General features: G+C 41.8%; 1 protein-coding gene across 1 annotated transcript; it reads right to left on the bottom strand.

Moving 5' to 3' along the window:
* Nucleotides 1-4,018: 4,018 nt before the first annotated feature.
* LOC148101666 (protein NLRC3-like) lies at nt 4,019-8,450 on the bottom strand. Its single transcript, XM_087846685.1, has 3 exons — nt 8,174-8,450; nt 4,276-6,046; nt 4,019-4,196 (listed from the first exon to the last, which is right to left on the bottom strand). Exons 1-3 carry the CDS (start codon nt 8,448-8,450, stop codon nt 4,019-4,021), a joined length of 2,226 nt encoding a protein of 741 aa, XP_087702811.1.
* Between the last annotated feature and the right edge of the window lie 9,466 nt (nt 8,451-17,916).

The following is a 17,916-nucleotide window of genomic DNA, read 5'->3' as shown; positions in this document are numbered from 1 at the left end:
TCCCCCATTTCGCGTGATCTTGGATCCTTCGGTTCTCCAAAGCTCATCCGGGACTTGCTGTCATAGCAACAGATCCGTAAGCGTAAACCTGCTTGGGAGCAGGCTTACTTTATGTAAACAGGATTAGATCGCGGCCACTCAGGTATGTCCGCTTCATTTATACGAAAGCAACAGCGATATTTTTCCACTGTTTTTCCATAAATAAATATTATCAGTGTAACTAAAGATAATGCAGTATTTGATTCTTTTATTGATTTCATACAGATACATACAGGTCATTTCCTAAAAAAGGGAAATGTACTATTAATCATTCTATTTCATGTATTTGATTATTTCAGATGTAATTCATATTTTAGAGTAGTAATAGTAAATTACTTCGTGTAATCAAGATGAGAGACCACGGCTATAAAAGCGAAGGTGGATTTGGGAAGTCTGTCGCAGCCATGTCCTGTCCGTTTGTAGGCGAGCAACCCATTGCGGAAGGTGCAAGATTGATAAGGAGAGTTTTCAGAATTCAGCGTATATTGCGGGATAGACAGGATCCTTTAGCTCAGCGCGACAGTGTGCTCATAGGGAGATATCGATTTTCCCGTGAGGGTATTATTTACTTAACCAACTTGTTGGATCCCTATGTTAAGAGTTCCACTCACCGTAGTCGGGCATTAACAAACTGTGTGCATTGCCTTGCGTTTCTTTGAGAGTGGCACGTTTCTGTACGCTGTTGGAGACGCAGAGAACATTGGCAAAAGTGCTGTCTGCCGTTCCATTCGCAAAGTATACCTGGCACTCAAGCATTTCCTGGGTGTGTTTGTGGTTTTTCCAAGCCACTTAAGACCACAGGTTGTCAAACAGGGCTTTTTTTCTATTGCAGGAACATTAAATTCGATAATGAATGTGATGCAATCATGACCTATGTCTGTAACTATAGCTCGATTGTCCGCAGGCTTCCCTAATGTGATTGGTACCATAGACTGCACACACATTGCGATCAAGGCCCCCCCAGGCCCCAATGAAGGGGATTTTGTCAATCGAAAGGGGGTTCACAGTATAAATGTGCAGGTGAGTAATACTAATATTTTAGATGGTAATATATAATGAAAAGGAGTGTGTTCACATATAATGAAATCTCTTAGATGGTGTGTGACTCTATGTGCCATATCACAAATGTGGAAGCTAAATGGCCCGGATCAGTGCATGACTCAACAATTTTCAGAGAGTCAGGGTTATGCACATTATTTGAGCGTGGTAAGAAAAAGAGACTTATTTTGATATTTCATACTTATTTTGGGCCTAACATAACAGCATTTCTCCATTACACAGGGGCCTACGATGGGATTCTCCTTGGAGACAGGGGTTATGCATGCAGGCAGTACTTCATGACACCGTTCCCTGACCCCAACCCTGGGCCACAAACCTGCTACAATGCAGCTCTAGCCAGGACAAGGGCACGCATTGAAATGACCTTTGGGCAAATAAAGGGAAGATTTCAGTGTCTGAAAAGTCTGAGGGTTGCACCTGACAGGGCATGTGACATTATTGTTGCATGTGCCGTACTGCACAACATTGCCACCATCAGAAAGGAGAGGACTCCTGTGGTGGAGGTGCAGCCTGATGATGACCTCCAGCCAGTGCACTTGGACCAACCTAGTGGCAGAGCTGCACGGGACAGAATTGTGCAACACAATTTCGAATATTAAAAACATGACAAAACATAATAATATAATATAATATGATATAATATAATATGATATAATGTAATATAATATAATAAATTACTTACGAGTTTAATTTGTCAGCAACTTTCTGCCAGCCCTCTCTCCTTGCTTTTGCAGCCTTTGCAGTGTTCCCTTGCGTTTTAATTAAACTCTGAAACTCCTGAAATCCCTCAATCAAGACTTCTTGCTCTGCTGCCGAAAAATACTGAGCACGCTCCTTTGACATTTTCGCCGACCAATCAAAGGGTTGCCGATCAATGTTTCTACTATCGATGCGTAGCCCCTTTTAAGCCACCCAGTGATCTCACATTACTTTATCCAGCTGTACTAATCGTCAACAACAGGTGTGTTCGGAGAACCGGAATAGCGAGCTCAAAGTTGGCGCGATGATTTGATCTTGGATGTGTCATTTGATCTTGGATGTAGTAAGCGAGGTACGAAGAACGGACCCCAGGTAAGAACATTGTTGAGGTTTAAATTTATAATCTTAAATGCTTATATGCTGATTATATTGCTTTATAAGAAAGGCCCAACTCTGAGTACACTCTGTGCCGACAGGACTGACAGGAAATTACATGCTTTTGCAGGCGAAAAGTGAAACTAAGTAGAGTGTTTGATCGAAACTTAAAGTGTGTGTGACGTCTATATAAATGACTAGGCTTCCTGTTTTGTGCTTCAGACCTGGGGTTGTGTGTTGTGTGTTCAGGTCTCCATATCCGGATATTAGGGGTGCAACGATTCTCGTATCAATATTGAACCGTTCGATACAGTGTTTTCGGTTCGGTACGCATATGTATCAAACAATACAAAATTTTTAATTTATTTTATCAACTTTTCTTCTGACGATGCTGTCTGTGTTGAGCTCTCAGTGGATCTGCGTTCGACTACTCTGCCTAGGCTGCACTGTCGAGCGCAGATCCATTGAGCGCAGTGCAAGCTAGCAAGACAGAAGTTAAGCTCGTTGCAACATGGTAAATTGAACCTCCCCCACCCTCATTCAGATCTGGCGTTTGGAACTATTTTGGTCTTCATGTGAAGTATGACCCTGAAGGTAAGCGCGTCATGGACTAAAGTAAAACAGTATGTTGGATGTGCCACAATGCTCAATTACATGGATGGGAACTAGTGCGTTAGCGCAGTTAGCTTGTTAACGTGTTAACGCCGTCCAGCCCCACGCACGGGGCGATCCGCGGTAGCTCGTTAACGGAGATTTGCCGTGTTGTGGCGTTAACGTCATTTCAGATTAACGCTGACAGCACTAGTGGGAACACAACGAATATGACTGCACATTTACTCCGACATCATCCTCGTGCAAAGACAAGTGGAAGCAGACAAAAACAACAAGCACGCATGCTACAAACTTTACCCGAGTCATTTAGACAGCCGTTAGCACATGATTCTCCTTATGGGGACCTGATATGTTTAATATGCTGCTGAGAATATAGCCCAGAAGAAGCGTATAGTAGAGCTTTTATTTTGGAAAGAGACATTTCTCTGTAACAAACTCTTTTCCAAAGATGAGGGATTTCTCGATCAGACAGATTTATTTTTTATTACTTTGTTGTTTCAGCAACATTAAATTTAAAATCTGTACTTTTGAGTTAAAATATATATTTATAATTTTAATAACTGACAAATTAAAAAAGCATGAACGTTTTTTTTGTATCGAAAAATATAAAACTGTGACACCAAAGTATCGAACCGAACCAAACCGTGAATTTTGTGTATCGTTGCACCCCTACCGGATATGTAAAATAAATATCATTTTTTAAAGTAAAAAGACCACTTTTGAGCCGTGTCTTTTTGGCCTTAAACAATACCAAAAGAACCGGAATTTAGGAACATTAAAACCAAACAATAAATGAGCAAAGTAGTGCATGATAAATCTAGATGACAAATACAAAGTGCAATATAGAAACACTGGGTAAAAAGAAATGAACAATTAAAAAGGAGGATAAAAGATGTGAGCAGTAGTTAAACAGTAGAAATAAAAATATAATAAACAAATAAAAATAGATAATAAATGAAAGCCAGGTCAGAAAGGTGAGTTTGGCTTTAAAAGCATGAAAACACACTGCTGTCTTCAGGAAGGCTGCTCCAGTAACAGAAAGTCATCTACATGTGGGTTTAGTTCTTACTTTAGGGACAAGTAAAAAAATGAAATAAAAACATCTGTCCAGACAACCTGACAGTCAAAAATATAAACTCAGGAGCTTCAAAGGAAAATTCTGCCAACTTTGAACGTCCGCATCAAGATAAACTTACAGATTTAAGAGTCAAAAAGTGTCAAAAAGTCTGTATCCTTACCTGAGAGTTTCAAGTTTACAGTCAGGACTCTTTAGTCCAACACACAGCAAATCCAATCCTGAATCCTGCAGCTTGTTCGAGCTCAGGTCCAGCTCTCTCAGATGATTGGATGGGGAGCTGAGAATTTCAGACAAAGCTTCAAAGCTTCTTTCTGAGAGTTTACAATGACTCAGCCTGAGGAAGAATAACAATGGAGAAATGTTCTTTTCTTCATCTAGCATTATTAAACATATTTGTTCATAGATTCACTTACAGCACTTTCTTGGAGGCTTTGACCACTGGCAGCAGCTTAAAAAAAGCCTCCTCTGAACCAGAGTATTTCATCAGGTTGAACTCATCCAGATCTGATGACAGTAAGATGAAGACCAGGGCCGACCACTGAGCAGGAGACAGTTTATTTGTGGAGAGACGTCCAAATCTCAGGGACTGTTGGATCTCCTCCACTAGAGAACGATCATTCAGTTCATTCAGACAGTGGAACAGGTTGATGCTTTTCTCTGCAGACAGATCGTCGCCGAGCTTCTCCTTGATGTACTGGACTGTTTCCTGATTGGTCTGTGAGCTACTTCCTCTCTGTGTCAGCATGGATAGGAGATTCTGATTGGTCTGCAGTGAAAGACCCAGGAGGAACCGGAGGAACAAGTCCAGGTGTCCATTTGGACTCTCTAAGGCCGTGTCCACAGCACTCTGGTAGAAGTCTTTTACAGTAAGTGTTTTCTGGAAACTTTTAGAGAGAGGAGATTGTTTCTTAAGCAGGTTGACTCCAGAGTTGATGAAGGTCAGATAGACATGAAGAGCAGCAAAGAACTCCTGAATGCTCAGATGGACGAAACAGTAAACAACGTTGTTGAACATGTGGCATTCATCAGCTTTAAAGATCTGTGTGAACACTCCTGAGTACACTGAGGCTGCTTTGATATCGATGCCACACTCTGTCAGGTCTGATTTATAGAAGATCAGGTTTCCTTTCTGCAGCTGATCAAAAGCCAGTTTTCCCAGAGAATCAATCATCTTACTGCATGAATCTGTCTCAGCTCCTCCATCATACTTGATGTTCTTTGTTTTTAGGTGAAATAGCACAAGGCGTAGGTAGAGCTCTGTGAGAGTCTTAGGCAGATCTTTGCTCTCTTTGTTCTTCATGACAAACTCCAGAACTGTAGCAGTGATCCAGCAGAAGACTGGGATGTGGCACATGATGTGGAGGCTTCGTGATGTCTTGATGTGGGAGATGATGCTGCTGGCCTGCTTCTTATCTCTGAATCTCTTCCTGAAGTACTCCTCCTTCTGTGGGTCAGTGAACCCTCTGACCTCTGTCACCATGCCAACACAGTCAGGAGGGATCTGATTGGCTGCTGCAGGTCGTGTGGTTATCCAGAGGCGAGCAGAGGGAAGCAGTTTCCCTCTGATGAGGTTTATCAGCAGCACATCCACTGAGGTGGACTTTCTAGGGTCAGTCAGGATTGTAGTTTTGTAGAAGTCCAGAGGAAGTCGACACTCATCCAGACCATCTAAGATGAACAACACCTGGAAGTCTTCAAAGCTGTAGATTCCTGCTTCTTCGGTTTCAGTAAAGAAGTGATGAACAAGTCCCACCAAGCTGAACTTTTCCTCTTTCAGCAGATTCAGCTCTCTGAAAGTGAATGGAAACATGAACTGGATGTCCTGGTTGGCTTTGCCTTCAGCCCAGTCCAGAGTGAACTTCTGTGTTAGGACTGTTTTCCCAATGCCAGCCACTCCCATTGTCAGCACTGTTCTGATTGGTTTATCTCTTCCAGGTGGGAGTTTAAAGAGGTCTTCTTGTCTGATGGTTGTTTCTGGTCTGTCTGGTTTCCTGGATGCTGTTTCCATCTGTCTGACCTCATGTTCATCATTGACCTCTGCAGTCTCTCCCTCTGTGATGTAGAGCTCTGTGTAGATCTGATTCAGGAGGGTCTGGTTTCCTGTTGTAGAAATCCCCTCATGCACACACTGGAACTTCTGCTTCAGGTTTGACTTGAGTTTGAGCTGACACTCAGGGAGAATCTCTGCATGAAGATACAGCAAATGACACAAATGAGAAAACTGCATTCTGGTTACTGTGGTTATGTGTTCAGTTCACTGGACTCTTGGTGTCATGATCCGGGTGAGTCTAACTAACTTTCCACAGCATCAGCTCTCCTCCCCTGGGTGGAGCCCTCCTCATTCCTCCCTGCTCCTCACCTGTTGCCAATTACTCCGGCAGTATTTATGAGCAGCACTCACAATGAACCTTCTCCAGACTGTCTGCTTACCACAGTCAGTTCTCTGCCTCACATTTTGTCTTGTGCTCCTCAGCTTGTTTCGCGTAACCCTCTTTTCCTGTTCCCTAGTCGGCACCTGGATATATCTTCCAACTCTCGCCATAAGTCACGCCTCAGGATTCTGGCCTGCCGCTGCTGGTAAAACTCACTCTTGCAAACTGCCCTCCTCACCTGCCTGCCTCCCTGTGCACCCACATCTCACTCTGTACCCAGATTTAATTCATCTCCTCCTCCAGCTGATCTCCACCTGCAGCCACGTAAGACCTCTTAGTTAGTGTGTTTTATTTATACAGCACCAAATCAATACTAGCAACATTTCACATATTACATAAACAACACTATGGAGCCAGTAATGAATAAATATGTAGAATAAATGAAAGAATTTCAATTATAACAACAACAGTCACCCCAATGTGCTTTATATTGTAAGGTAAAGAACCTACAATAACACAACAGACAAAAACCAACTATCTTTTTGGGTCCTGAAAACTGAAGGCTCTGCCTCCCATTCTACTTTTAAATACTCTAGGAACAACAAGTAGGCCAGCAGAGCGAGAGCGAAGTGCTCTAATAGGGTGATATGGTACTACAAGGTCATTAAGATAAGATGGGGCCTGATTATTTAAGACCTTGTATGTGAGGAGCAGGATTTTGAATTCTGGATTTAACAGGAAGCCAAAACAGGAGAAATCTGCTCTCTCTTTCTAGTCCCAGTCAGGACTCTTGCTGCAGCATTTTGGATTAACTGAAGGCTTTTCAGTGAGTTTTTTGGACATCCTGATAATAATGAATTGCAGTCGTCCAGCCTGGAAGTAATAAATGCATGAACTAGTTTTTCAGCGTCACTCTGAGACAGGATATTTCTAATTTTAGAGATGTTGCACAAATGGAAGAACGCAGTCTTACATATTTGTTTAATATGTGCGTTGAAGGACATGTCCTGGTCAAAAATGACTCCAAGGTTCCTCACAGTGTTACTGGAGGCCAAGGTAAATCCATCCAGAGTAAGAATCTGGTTAGAGACCATATTTCTAAGATTTTCAGGGCCGAGTACAATAACCTCAGTTTTATCTGAGTTAAGAAGCAGAAAGTTAGCGGCCATCCAGGTCTTTATGTCTTTAAGACATTCCTGCAGTTTAACTCATTGGTGTGTGTTATCTGGCTTCATGGACAGATAGAGCTGGGTGTCATCTGCATAGCAGTGAAAATGTATGCTATGTCTTCTAATGATGCTGACTAAGGGAAGCATGGTAACGGGAGCGTTGCCAGCAGGAGGCTGAAGTGGAATCTCCCAGAAAGCTGCAGAAGAAAAAAAACGTGATCTGAGATTTCAGTCAAATAAGGAGAACTGTGGCTTTCCTCCAACTTTTGACCAATCAGCTTAGTGTCCTGTTTATCAACCATAATAAAAAGCATTTACTGTCTGGGCATTTTTTTGTTTTGGTCTCCAAACAGCAGAAAGAAATGGCAGCCATTTTTTTTTAAATTTACCTTCAACTGGTAAATAGATGTAAGAAAAAGCACTTTGATCATATTTGTGACATGTCCCAAACTGTTGTTGTTGCCTCATTTATGTTGATAAAACAGCTCTAAAACCAATCGGACAATATAAAATCTGTAAAATGGGCAGAAAACCTGCTGCTGGTCCCATTTGAATCAAACCAACCCAAAGAGCAGATATTCATGTGTACACAGGAGGTTATTTGTGCAGATGCATAAAACACAAACTGTTGGCTTTCTGCAGCCTCTCACTCCTGAAAGTGTTGGCAAGTGTTTTGGATTTATTATTTATATGGATGGTAATGGCACCTGTGTAATGTTAACTAATGTTTTTATTGTTTGTGTTTTTTGTTTAGTCATTCCCTGACTTACCTTTGGGATCTGGGATGGTTTTATTTAAATTCTCCAACAGATCATTCCTGTTTATCGTCTTCAAAACGATTTTAGCAACATCAAAAGTGTTGATAGAGTAGGTCTCAAACATCAGATCCACTACTTTTGTCCTCTCTGCATTCTCCAGTTCACTCTCTGGGATTGCTGGTAAACCTTTTACAGACCCCTTGTTCTTCAGATGCCACTTAAATTCTTCAAAGTCTTCATGTCCCAAATCCTTCAAAGTCCCCAGAAGGATTTCTTTAGGTGCCGTCATCTTTTACCCTGTAAGCATCCGATAAACACAAAGACTGTGACAACAGCTGGAGAGGTAATTGTCTGATTTTAACAATTTAACATGATTCTAACAGCAGTTCATCACTACCACCAATAAATGTCTAAGGCTCAGAATGCAACAAAATTGCACATAAAGAAGCATCCAAGTAACACTTTGCTACAAAACAAACTATATAAATAAAGAAAATATATAAACTAAATATATACACTACCCGTCAAACGTTTTAGAACAGCCCAATTTTTCCAGTGTTCTTGTCACGGTTTGCGAGCTGTGTGTAAATTATTAAAGGACCCTTTATGCAGGCAGCTCAGATGCAAGTGAGTTTATTCATCACATGGTGATACAAACAGAAATGGCGAAGGTGAGCATGGAAACTAAGCAAAAACCTAAACTGGGAAAACTAATAGAAACAAACCAGACACAGAGAGACAACCTGAGACGACGGAGGGAGATACGCAGACGAACCAGCAACTAACAGAGGCAAACAAGGCTTAAATACGCAGAGGGATGACGAGGGAATGAGACACAGAAGGAGGACACAGCTGGGAGTGACTGACAAGACGAGACAGAGGAAACGCAAACTAAACACACTGACATGAGACATAGACCTTCACAACAAAGCAGGAAATACATAGACTGAACTTAAAGGTACAACAAAACACAGAACCAAAACGTAAGAATAAACAAAGATACATCATGAAATCAAAGATTAACAATACACAACAGAAAACACTGAGTCACAGACCCAGGATCGTGACAGTTTTATTGAAAATATCCTTTTTATTTCTCATTGCACTCTGAAATGAAAGCATAGTACAAATAAGCAGTTGGAGTTAAAAATAAATCCTGAAACACATTTATAGACCAAAGTTTATTCTAAACGTTTGACTGAACACACCCGTGGCTTCTGTCTACAATAGAAATCAAATATTCTCCCACATCTGTAGCAGATGTTCCCATAAATGTGGACCTTGTAATAATAATAATAATAATAATAATAACTTTATAAAGCGCTTTCAAACAAAGTGCTGTACAACTAAAGAGATAAATAAAATAAGAGCAATACATAGCAATACAGGTAAAAGACACAATACAAGTTAAAAACAGTAAAAATGTAAAAAATAAAAGCCACAGAATTAAGACATGTAGGATCGGGTGAACAAATGTGTCTTCAACTTGGTTTTAAAAACCTCCACAGAGCAGCCTGCCGAATATCTTGAGGGAGGTTGTTCCACAGAAACGGGGCATGAAAAGAAAAAGCTCTCCAATTGTCTTTGTTCTGGCTCTAGGAACTTTTAGAAGACCAGAGTCCTGAGATCGGAGAGCACGAGATGGAACATAAAGGTGTAAAAGGTCGGAGAGGTATGAAGGTGCCAATCCGTTTAAAGCCTTGTAGGTGAGCAGCAGGACCTTAAAATCTGCTCGAACCTGACAAGGTAGCCGATGCAGAGATCTCAGAACAGGGTAATGTGCTCAAATTTCCCAGTTCTTGTTCAAATGCGAGCAGCTGCATTTTGCACCATCTGCAGACCTCTAAAACTTTTCTTTGGTAGCCCAGAAAGAAGAGCATTACAATAATCAATACGGGAAGACACAAATGCATGGACAAGAACCTCTGCAGTGTTGCTTGACAAAACCTGTCTGATTTTGGCGATGTTCCTCTAATGATAAGGGGCGGTCTTTGTTATCTCTTTTACACGAGATTCAAAGGAGAGCACCATGTCAAACTACACGCCCAAGTTTTTTACCTTGTTCCTGCAATTTATGGCACTGTCATCAATTTTCAAGATGAAATTTTGGGACAAGTGCTGAAATTTGTGTGGCCCAATGACCATCAACTCTGTCTTATCAGTATTTAGGAGCAAGAAATTATCTGATAACCAGCCCTTAATTGCAGATAAACAACATTCTAGTTTAGAGACTTCAGCACAATTTCCAATGGTTAAAGGAACATAAAGCTGCAGGTCATCAGCGTAACAATGAAAGGTTACATTAAAAGAACGTAAAAGAACACCAAGAGGCAGCAGGTACATAGAAAACTGCAGTGGTCCAAGTACGGAGCCCTGAGGGACCCCATGCCTCACTGCACAGGTCTCTGAGAGATCATTTTTAAAACTAACAGTCTGAGACCTCGCAAGCAGGTAAGATCTCAGCCATGATAAAACATTTCCTGTAACTCCAATAAAATGTTCAAGCCTATCCAATAAAATGCAGTGATCCAGTGTCAAACGCAGCACTTAGATCCAGCAGTAATAAAACTGAAGTGCGATCATTGTCTGCATTTACCAGCAGATCATTTACCACTTTGACTAAAGCTGTTTCTGTGGAGTGATTTGGTCTAAAAGCAGACTGAAATGCTTCAAACAGATTGTTTGTTGACAGATACTCAGTGAGCTGCTTAAAAACCACTTTTTCAAAGATTTTAGATGAAAAAGACAGATGTGAGATGGGTCTATAGTTTGCGACCATGTCAACATCCAGTCCAGGCTTTTTCAAGATCGGCACTACCACAGCTGATTTAAAACTTTCAGGAAAGACTCCGGTCGTCAGTGAAGTATTTAAAAGAAACAGAATGTAGGGTCCTAATGCTGACCACAGTTCCTTTATAGCCCAGGCTGGTAGAGGATCCAAAGAACAGGTTGTACATCGAGCTGCTTTTACAACCTTAGTTAATCCAGTCAGGGAAATAGAGATGGACCAATATTACGTATCGGTATCGGTCCGATACTGACGTAAATTACTGGATCGGATATTGGAGAGAAATTAAAAATTTAATCCGATCCATTAAATATCAAAAACTTGCGACACGGCGTAACTCGGCTCGTAACCGTAGCGCGTCACAGCAGTATGTGTCACGTGATAGAGCGGCTGTGTGTATTTGTAGCCTCGCTACCAACCCGGCATTTCATCTCCGATCAATGATCAGCTGATCTGCTTTTCTGTCGCGAGTCCGTCTCTCTTGTTTGTTTTTGGCCCACTTCGCACCAGAAAGAGGAAACCAGCGGCTGAACAACAGCAGCACGTTTAAGCTTGATCAGCTGTTGTTAGAATTTATTTAATATTATTTCTACACCAGGATCTTTTTCTACAGCTGGTAACTGTGCAGGGGCGGATCTAGCAAAGTTTAGCCAGGGGGGCCGATAGGGCATGAACAGGGAAAAGGGGGCACAAAGACATACTTTTCTTTCTTATTCTCATTTAAAATGTCGAGCTTTTAATAAATAATTATCCGAATCTTACACCCAAAGTTTTAATCTGATGTAAAATATATAGAAGTCCATTACTGTATATAGTAACTGTTAAGTCTAATATACCCTAGTAAGCTGTAGTACTTTTTCCTTTTGGGTACCATCTGTGCAGTCTGCAGTTCTGTTGAAGAAAGATGTTGAATCTATTTAATTATTCTTGAAAAATAATTTATTTTTGTGCATTTTTTTTCACACCCATCAAATTAAAGTTGATTGTCGATTAAGCATCATGAGGTGGAGGGTGGTTCCCTATTTTTATTTATTTATTTTTTTGCTGGGAGTTTTAGAGCCCTATTAGTTAGGTTGCTTACTCTTTAAAATACCAGAATAGGGAGGATGGAGCAGGTTTAAGTTTATTAGATTAATAAAAAAGCAAGATATTAAAAAAAATGTTTTATTGATTAAAAAATACACTATATCGGATTCATATCGGTATCGGCAGTTATCCAAATTTATGATATCGGTATCGGACATAAAAAAGTGGTATCGTGCCATCTCTACAGGGAAATAACCTTGAAGTCAGAGAACAGTTTATCAGCACCAACAGGCAAAGCAGCCGAGTAGTCTGATGAACAGCTTGAGGAGGGAGTAATCTGATTCCTACGTGTTGCAGACCTCTCTCTGAAAAATGTAAGAAAGTCATGAGCCATCAGATTAGAACAGCAGAGAGTTGACTTACTCTCTGTAAGTTGCGACACTGTGTTGAATAAGAGTTTTGAGTTATGTTTAAGGCTCATGATGAGATTTGAGATATAATTTGCTTTCGCTGTCGACATCGCTGATTGAAGAGAAGACAATGAGTCCTTCCAAGCCTGGAGAAATACTTCTAGTCGGGAAGATCTCCAGTGACGCTCGGCTTTTCTACAATTTCTTCTCAAGTTCAGGAGCTCCTCATTTAACCAGGGCATAGGGTTCCTTTTTTGGACATTTCAACTTCTTTACAGGAGCAACAGAGTCCAGTAGTTCAACAAGTGTATTATTAAGATTCGCAGTCAAGGTGTCCGCACATAACTCCTGGGTAAAAATAGGGTCCAACACATCAGGCAGATGTAATTTAAAATGTCAAGAAGTCTGAAAATTCCAAAATAAACAAGTCATTATATTTAGGTGGACGATAGATGACTATAATTAGAACCACAGGACAGCTTAAAGTCAGGAGTTGGGACTCAAATGAGGAAAAAACACCAGGACTTTGTATCTGTTTGCATTTAAAACAGTCTTTGATGATAGAGGCTACCCCACCCCCCTCCTAACCTGGGGGAGCTGAAGAAGCTGGCATCGGTGGGCAGAGTTCCAGTAAGGAGCCACTTCACCAGCGCGCAGCCATGTCTCAGTTAGGAGCATGACATCCAGCTTATGAGTACCAAAGAAGTCCTGAAGAACATGAGTTTTATTTGATACAGATCTTGTGTTTAAGAGAGCTAATTTAACTGTCTGTCCATCCGTGGTAGCAGGCAGTATTTGTAGGTTCATATTTGTTCCACCTCCCCTCGTATCCCATCGGCATGGCGACCAATAAAGCAGCTTCGGGTGAGCGTGCTCCGATGACGTCGGGTAAACAGGAAGAAGGCAGCGCTGTTTGAGGCCAAAATAAAGTCCCAAACAGCCGGGGTCACCGATGGTAAGGACCATGTAGGTTGCTTTGCTTTCAGTCTTCTGTCCAGTTCAAACCAGCTCGATGGGGTTTCAGTCTGGAGACTGTGCTGGACACTCCATGTTTTCAAGCTCACCATCTTGTTCTTTCTTCCTGAGGTAGTTCTGGCACAGCTTGGACTGATGTTTGGGGTCATTATCGTGCTGTAGGATGAACCCCTGACTGTACTTTTGCCACCTCTGCTCTGCTCTCACTGTGTTTACAGTGGCTTGCAAAAGTATTCGGCCCCCTTGAACTTTCCCACATTTTGTCACATTACAGCCACAAACATGAATCAATGTTATTGGAATTCCAGGTGAAAGACCAACACAAAGTGGTGAACACGTGAGAAGTGGAACCAAAATCATACATGTTTCCAAACATTTTTACAAATAAATAACTGTAACGTGGGGTGTGTGTAATTATTCAGCCCCTGAGTCAATACTTTGTAGAACCACCTTTTGCTGCAGTTCCAGCTGCCAGTCTTTTAGGGTCTGTCTCTACCAGCTTTGCACATCTACAGACTGAAATCCTTGTCTTTGTGTTTTCTCCTCTCTAAAGATTCTTAGGCCCCTCTGCAGCCCCTAATCTCCTCAGTGAGTTCAGCTGGTGCCGATGGGCCACACCGAGTCAGCTTTGGATAAAAGCATACCTGAGGCAGGCTTTCAGGAGGAGGCTCACTAGCCCTCGCCTTGGTAGTAACAGCTACTTTAGCCAACTTGCTATGTATTTAAGATAAAACCTCTTCTCACTGAAATTCTGGTTTTCGTCTCCTTGTTTCTGTTGTGGCTTTTGAGCCAGGTGGTGACAAGATGAAACTAAAGTGAAGCTCGTTGGTTTTCTGCTTCTCAGTTTACGGATCTGTTTTTAATGGTTTGTCAGAGCACTATAGCTCTAAACAGTGCTACATAAAATGATATGATTATATATTTTTATTATTTGTCACAGTAGTGTGAAAACCAGGATGTCTGGCCTAACCACAAAGAGGAGGAGCTAAAATTCTTTAGAGTCCCTTCAGTCGCTTCAGGAGCAGAAAACGATTCAAAGTTGATCCTGAGATACAGAAACATGAAGTACAGCAGAGTCTGTGGGTACCTGCAGAGCTGCATGCAGACCCTGAAATATCGACCTGATCATCAGCAGCCCCTCTCTTATCCCTGTGCACCTTTATCTAAGCTCTGAACACCAGTCTGATCAAGAACCACACCCAGACCAGCTGAACAACAACACACACACGTTTTTTTCCTCGTTCTTTCTTCCTCTCATCTACAGACCTGCTCCTCCTGTTTCGTTCCAAAAACTCACAAAACCACATTCCAAGAAGCGTCTGTGACAAAGATCAACCTCTTACTGTCACGAGTGACGAGAGTGAACTTTATTTAGTGAGGAGGATGAAAAACAGAAACGACGAGGCGAGAATAAACTTAAACAACTAACAAAAACAAACCTAAAACCAAACCCAGAGAAGTAGGGAGACACGGAGACACAACGGAGGGCGATACGCAGACCATAACACACCAAATAACGCAGACGAACCAGCAACAGGCAGGAGAACACACAGGGCTTAAATGCACACAGCAGTAATCAGGGGATGGGAGACAGGAGGGGAACACACCTGGGAGAAATCACAACAGACGAGGCAGGGGAAACGTAAACTGAACACACTCACATAAGACAAGGACCTTCAGAATAAAACAGGAAACTCACAGACACAGAGAACCAGACAACACACTGAACTGAACAGACTCACAAGCAGACACAGTGACACCATAGACAGACAGAGGGAACACAGAGAAGTGGGAGCAGGCAGGCACAGGACATTGGACCCAAGACGGATCCCTGAGGTTCCCCACAAGGCACAACTGTTGATTCGGACATCATTTGATTCATACGAACAGTAAAAAGATCTCTCAGATAAATATGACATAAACCCTTTTAAAACAACAGCAGTAATCCCAGAGACGTTCTTGAGCCTGTTTATCATGAGACTGATCTACACCCAGAAACAGGCTCATACGCTGGATCTTGTGCTGTCTTTAGGGTTACCGGTCCTAAACATGGAAACATGTGATGCTGTTTTTTCACTGTTGTGTTTGATATATTTTTATCTCACTGCCATTTTCCTCCTCTTATTCCAACACCCCATTGTTGTGTATTTAACCCATCTGCAACAGAACTATTTTCTAGTGCTTTTAAGGAGTTTAAGATCTCCCCTCGGCGATGGTGCTGAGCAGATGACATCTAATTTTTATGATAAATGCCAAACTGTCCTTGGTGAGGTTGCTCCTTTTAAAACTGTGAAACCACAATCGGACCCGTGGATAAACGAGGCCGCTCGTTCAGCCGGACGAGAGAGCAGGAAGGCTGAACGTAAGTGGAAACAGATGCAGGTGTGTTTCTGATGCTGAGAGACCGTCTGTACAGGTATCAGGACACGGTCAACGCAGAGAAGTCAAAAGCTGTTTCTAATATTATTGAGAAATGCTCCAACAATCCTCAGCTTCTTTCTTCAATTATTTCTCCAGCTTCTCATATTAATAGTTATCAAAGATTCTACGTGAGTAAGTATATGAGGTCCCCAGACTGACCCTCTTTACTCCCACCACAACCTTCAAACAAAAGAAATGCACCAGAGGAGCTCTACACATGTGCCAAACAGTTCCAAGCAAAGAAGAGAGAGACACACCCAGCCACCGGCATACATGCCAACCCTCCTGATTTTTACAGGAGAACCCCGAATTTCAGTGCCCCTCCCAAAAATCTCCAGATTTTCCAGATCAGATTAAATAAAATTAGATCAGATTAAATAAAACTTTATTAATCCCCCAGGAGGGTTCCTCGTGGTTTTCACACACCTGAATAAAATCAACAAGAAAAGCGATTAAACAGAAGTGTGAGATGGTCGAGAGTTTACGCCAGCGTCTGGTTATATTTCAGATAGCAAGGAGCCGATGGCAGAGTTTCACTCCACCGAGAGAGCTCATGACGTAATTCTGAAGACCGACCAGTTTCACAGGCGCTCACTTCCAGCTTACCCAGCCTTCAGAGGACCCGACCCACTTATAGACCGCAAAGGCCGGGTCCTCAGGTGGACCTCTGAATGTGGACACCCCCCTGTTTCCGGCCGGACAATAATAGCGGTGACATTTAAAAAACGGCGGATGCCTGAAGCGGAGCAGCTGAAGCGGAGCAGCTGAAGAGCAAACTTTTAAAAGTAAGTACTGAATATTGTGTCACTTATTTATGTGCGAATGTTTAATAATGAAGAACATTAAAACATGACTGTTGGCCACATGTCAGCAAAGTTATGTGACATTAGTGACGTTGGTACTAACTTGGTTTTAAAGCCTTTACTTTAACATATACGCCGTTCAATAGTCGACCTTAATCTCACAGAGAAGGTGATGATTTTATGGATATTTAAAGTCTGTCAAATAGTATTTCGAGGGCATGAAATGCTAATTTGTGGGCACGAATTGGGTATAACATGGCAACGAATTACGCATTTGTGGCAACGAAATAGACAACGTGCGCACATCATATTGATACAATTCCTGGACAGCTGCGTAGAGACATAAGCATAAGTAGGCTAAACCTGTACACCGTGGACAGAGACGGTATGATTGAGTTTGATTTTAGGCTGGGAATGAGCTACAAATGCATTTTGAAAAGCCTGCAATGCAAGGAACCATTTTTACATTTAAACAGGACACTGAGAGCCCAGTCGCTTTACAGACGTAAGTAGGACCTGGACGCCGGGATAGATTTTATTGTCACCCAACTGCAAGGGCCTGGGAAGGATCACGGTTATTGGTCAAGTGTTTCGTGCCCACAAATTAGCATTTTGTGCCCACGAAGTAATATTTTGTGGCCACAATTGATTTATTTTTTGGACCATGTCATTAGAGGGGCTCCGTTGAATTGGGATACAGCCTCTGAGATAGAAAGTGTGTGACTGTGAACTCGACTCTCTTTATGACACACACACACAGACACTTGTTTTCAGATTTTAGTGAGGACACCAAAAAGCCTCAAAAATATCTTCAAACTCGTGGGGACGGGCATTTTGTGGGACTCTATTGGTCCCCACAAGTATAGTAGCATACCAACTCTTTGTCCTCACAAAGATGTCTAAACGGGTAAACACACACACACACAAACAGGTTTGTCAGGTTCCTCGGCTCGTTCTCTGCGTTCAGTCCATTGAAGGTGATTATTGAGCCAATCACAGCTACAGAGCTCACTGTGACTCTTCTTCTTCCCTCTACAGCATAGGTGTCAAACTCTGAAGCCATACCAGATTATTATTAGAGCTGGCCTACTGGTATTATACAGCTAATATATATATTGTTTAGTATTAAGCTTTGCTTGTTCCATATTCAGTTTTTCAGCAAAACGTGTTTGAGTCCATAAGAAAAGATTCATTCTTAAATCTGGAGGAATAAATATATTTCAATAAATATTAACGTTAGCCCGCGACTTTGTTCCAGTTTTGAATTTTTGCCCACTGTGTACTTGAGTTTGACACCCCTGCTCTACAGTCACACAAACACACTCAGAGACT

Source organism: Neolamprologus brichardi, chromosome 9, assembly GCF_056152115.1.
Source record: "Neolamprologus brichardi isolate AB-2024 chromosome 9, ASM5615211v1, whole genome shotgun sequence".
NCBI classification, from domain to species: domain Eukaryota; kingdom Metazoa; phylum Chordata; class Actinopteri; order Cichliformes; family Cichlidae; genus Neolamprologus; species Neolamprologus brichardi.
This window is presented reverse-complemented; position numbering and strand designations above follow the sequence as displayed.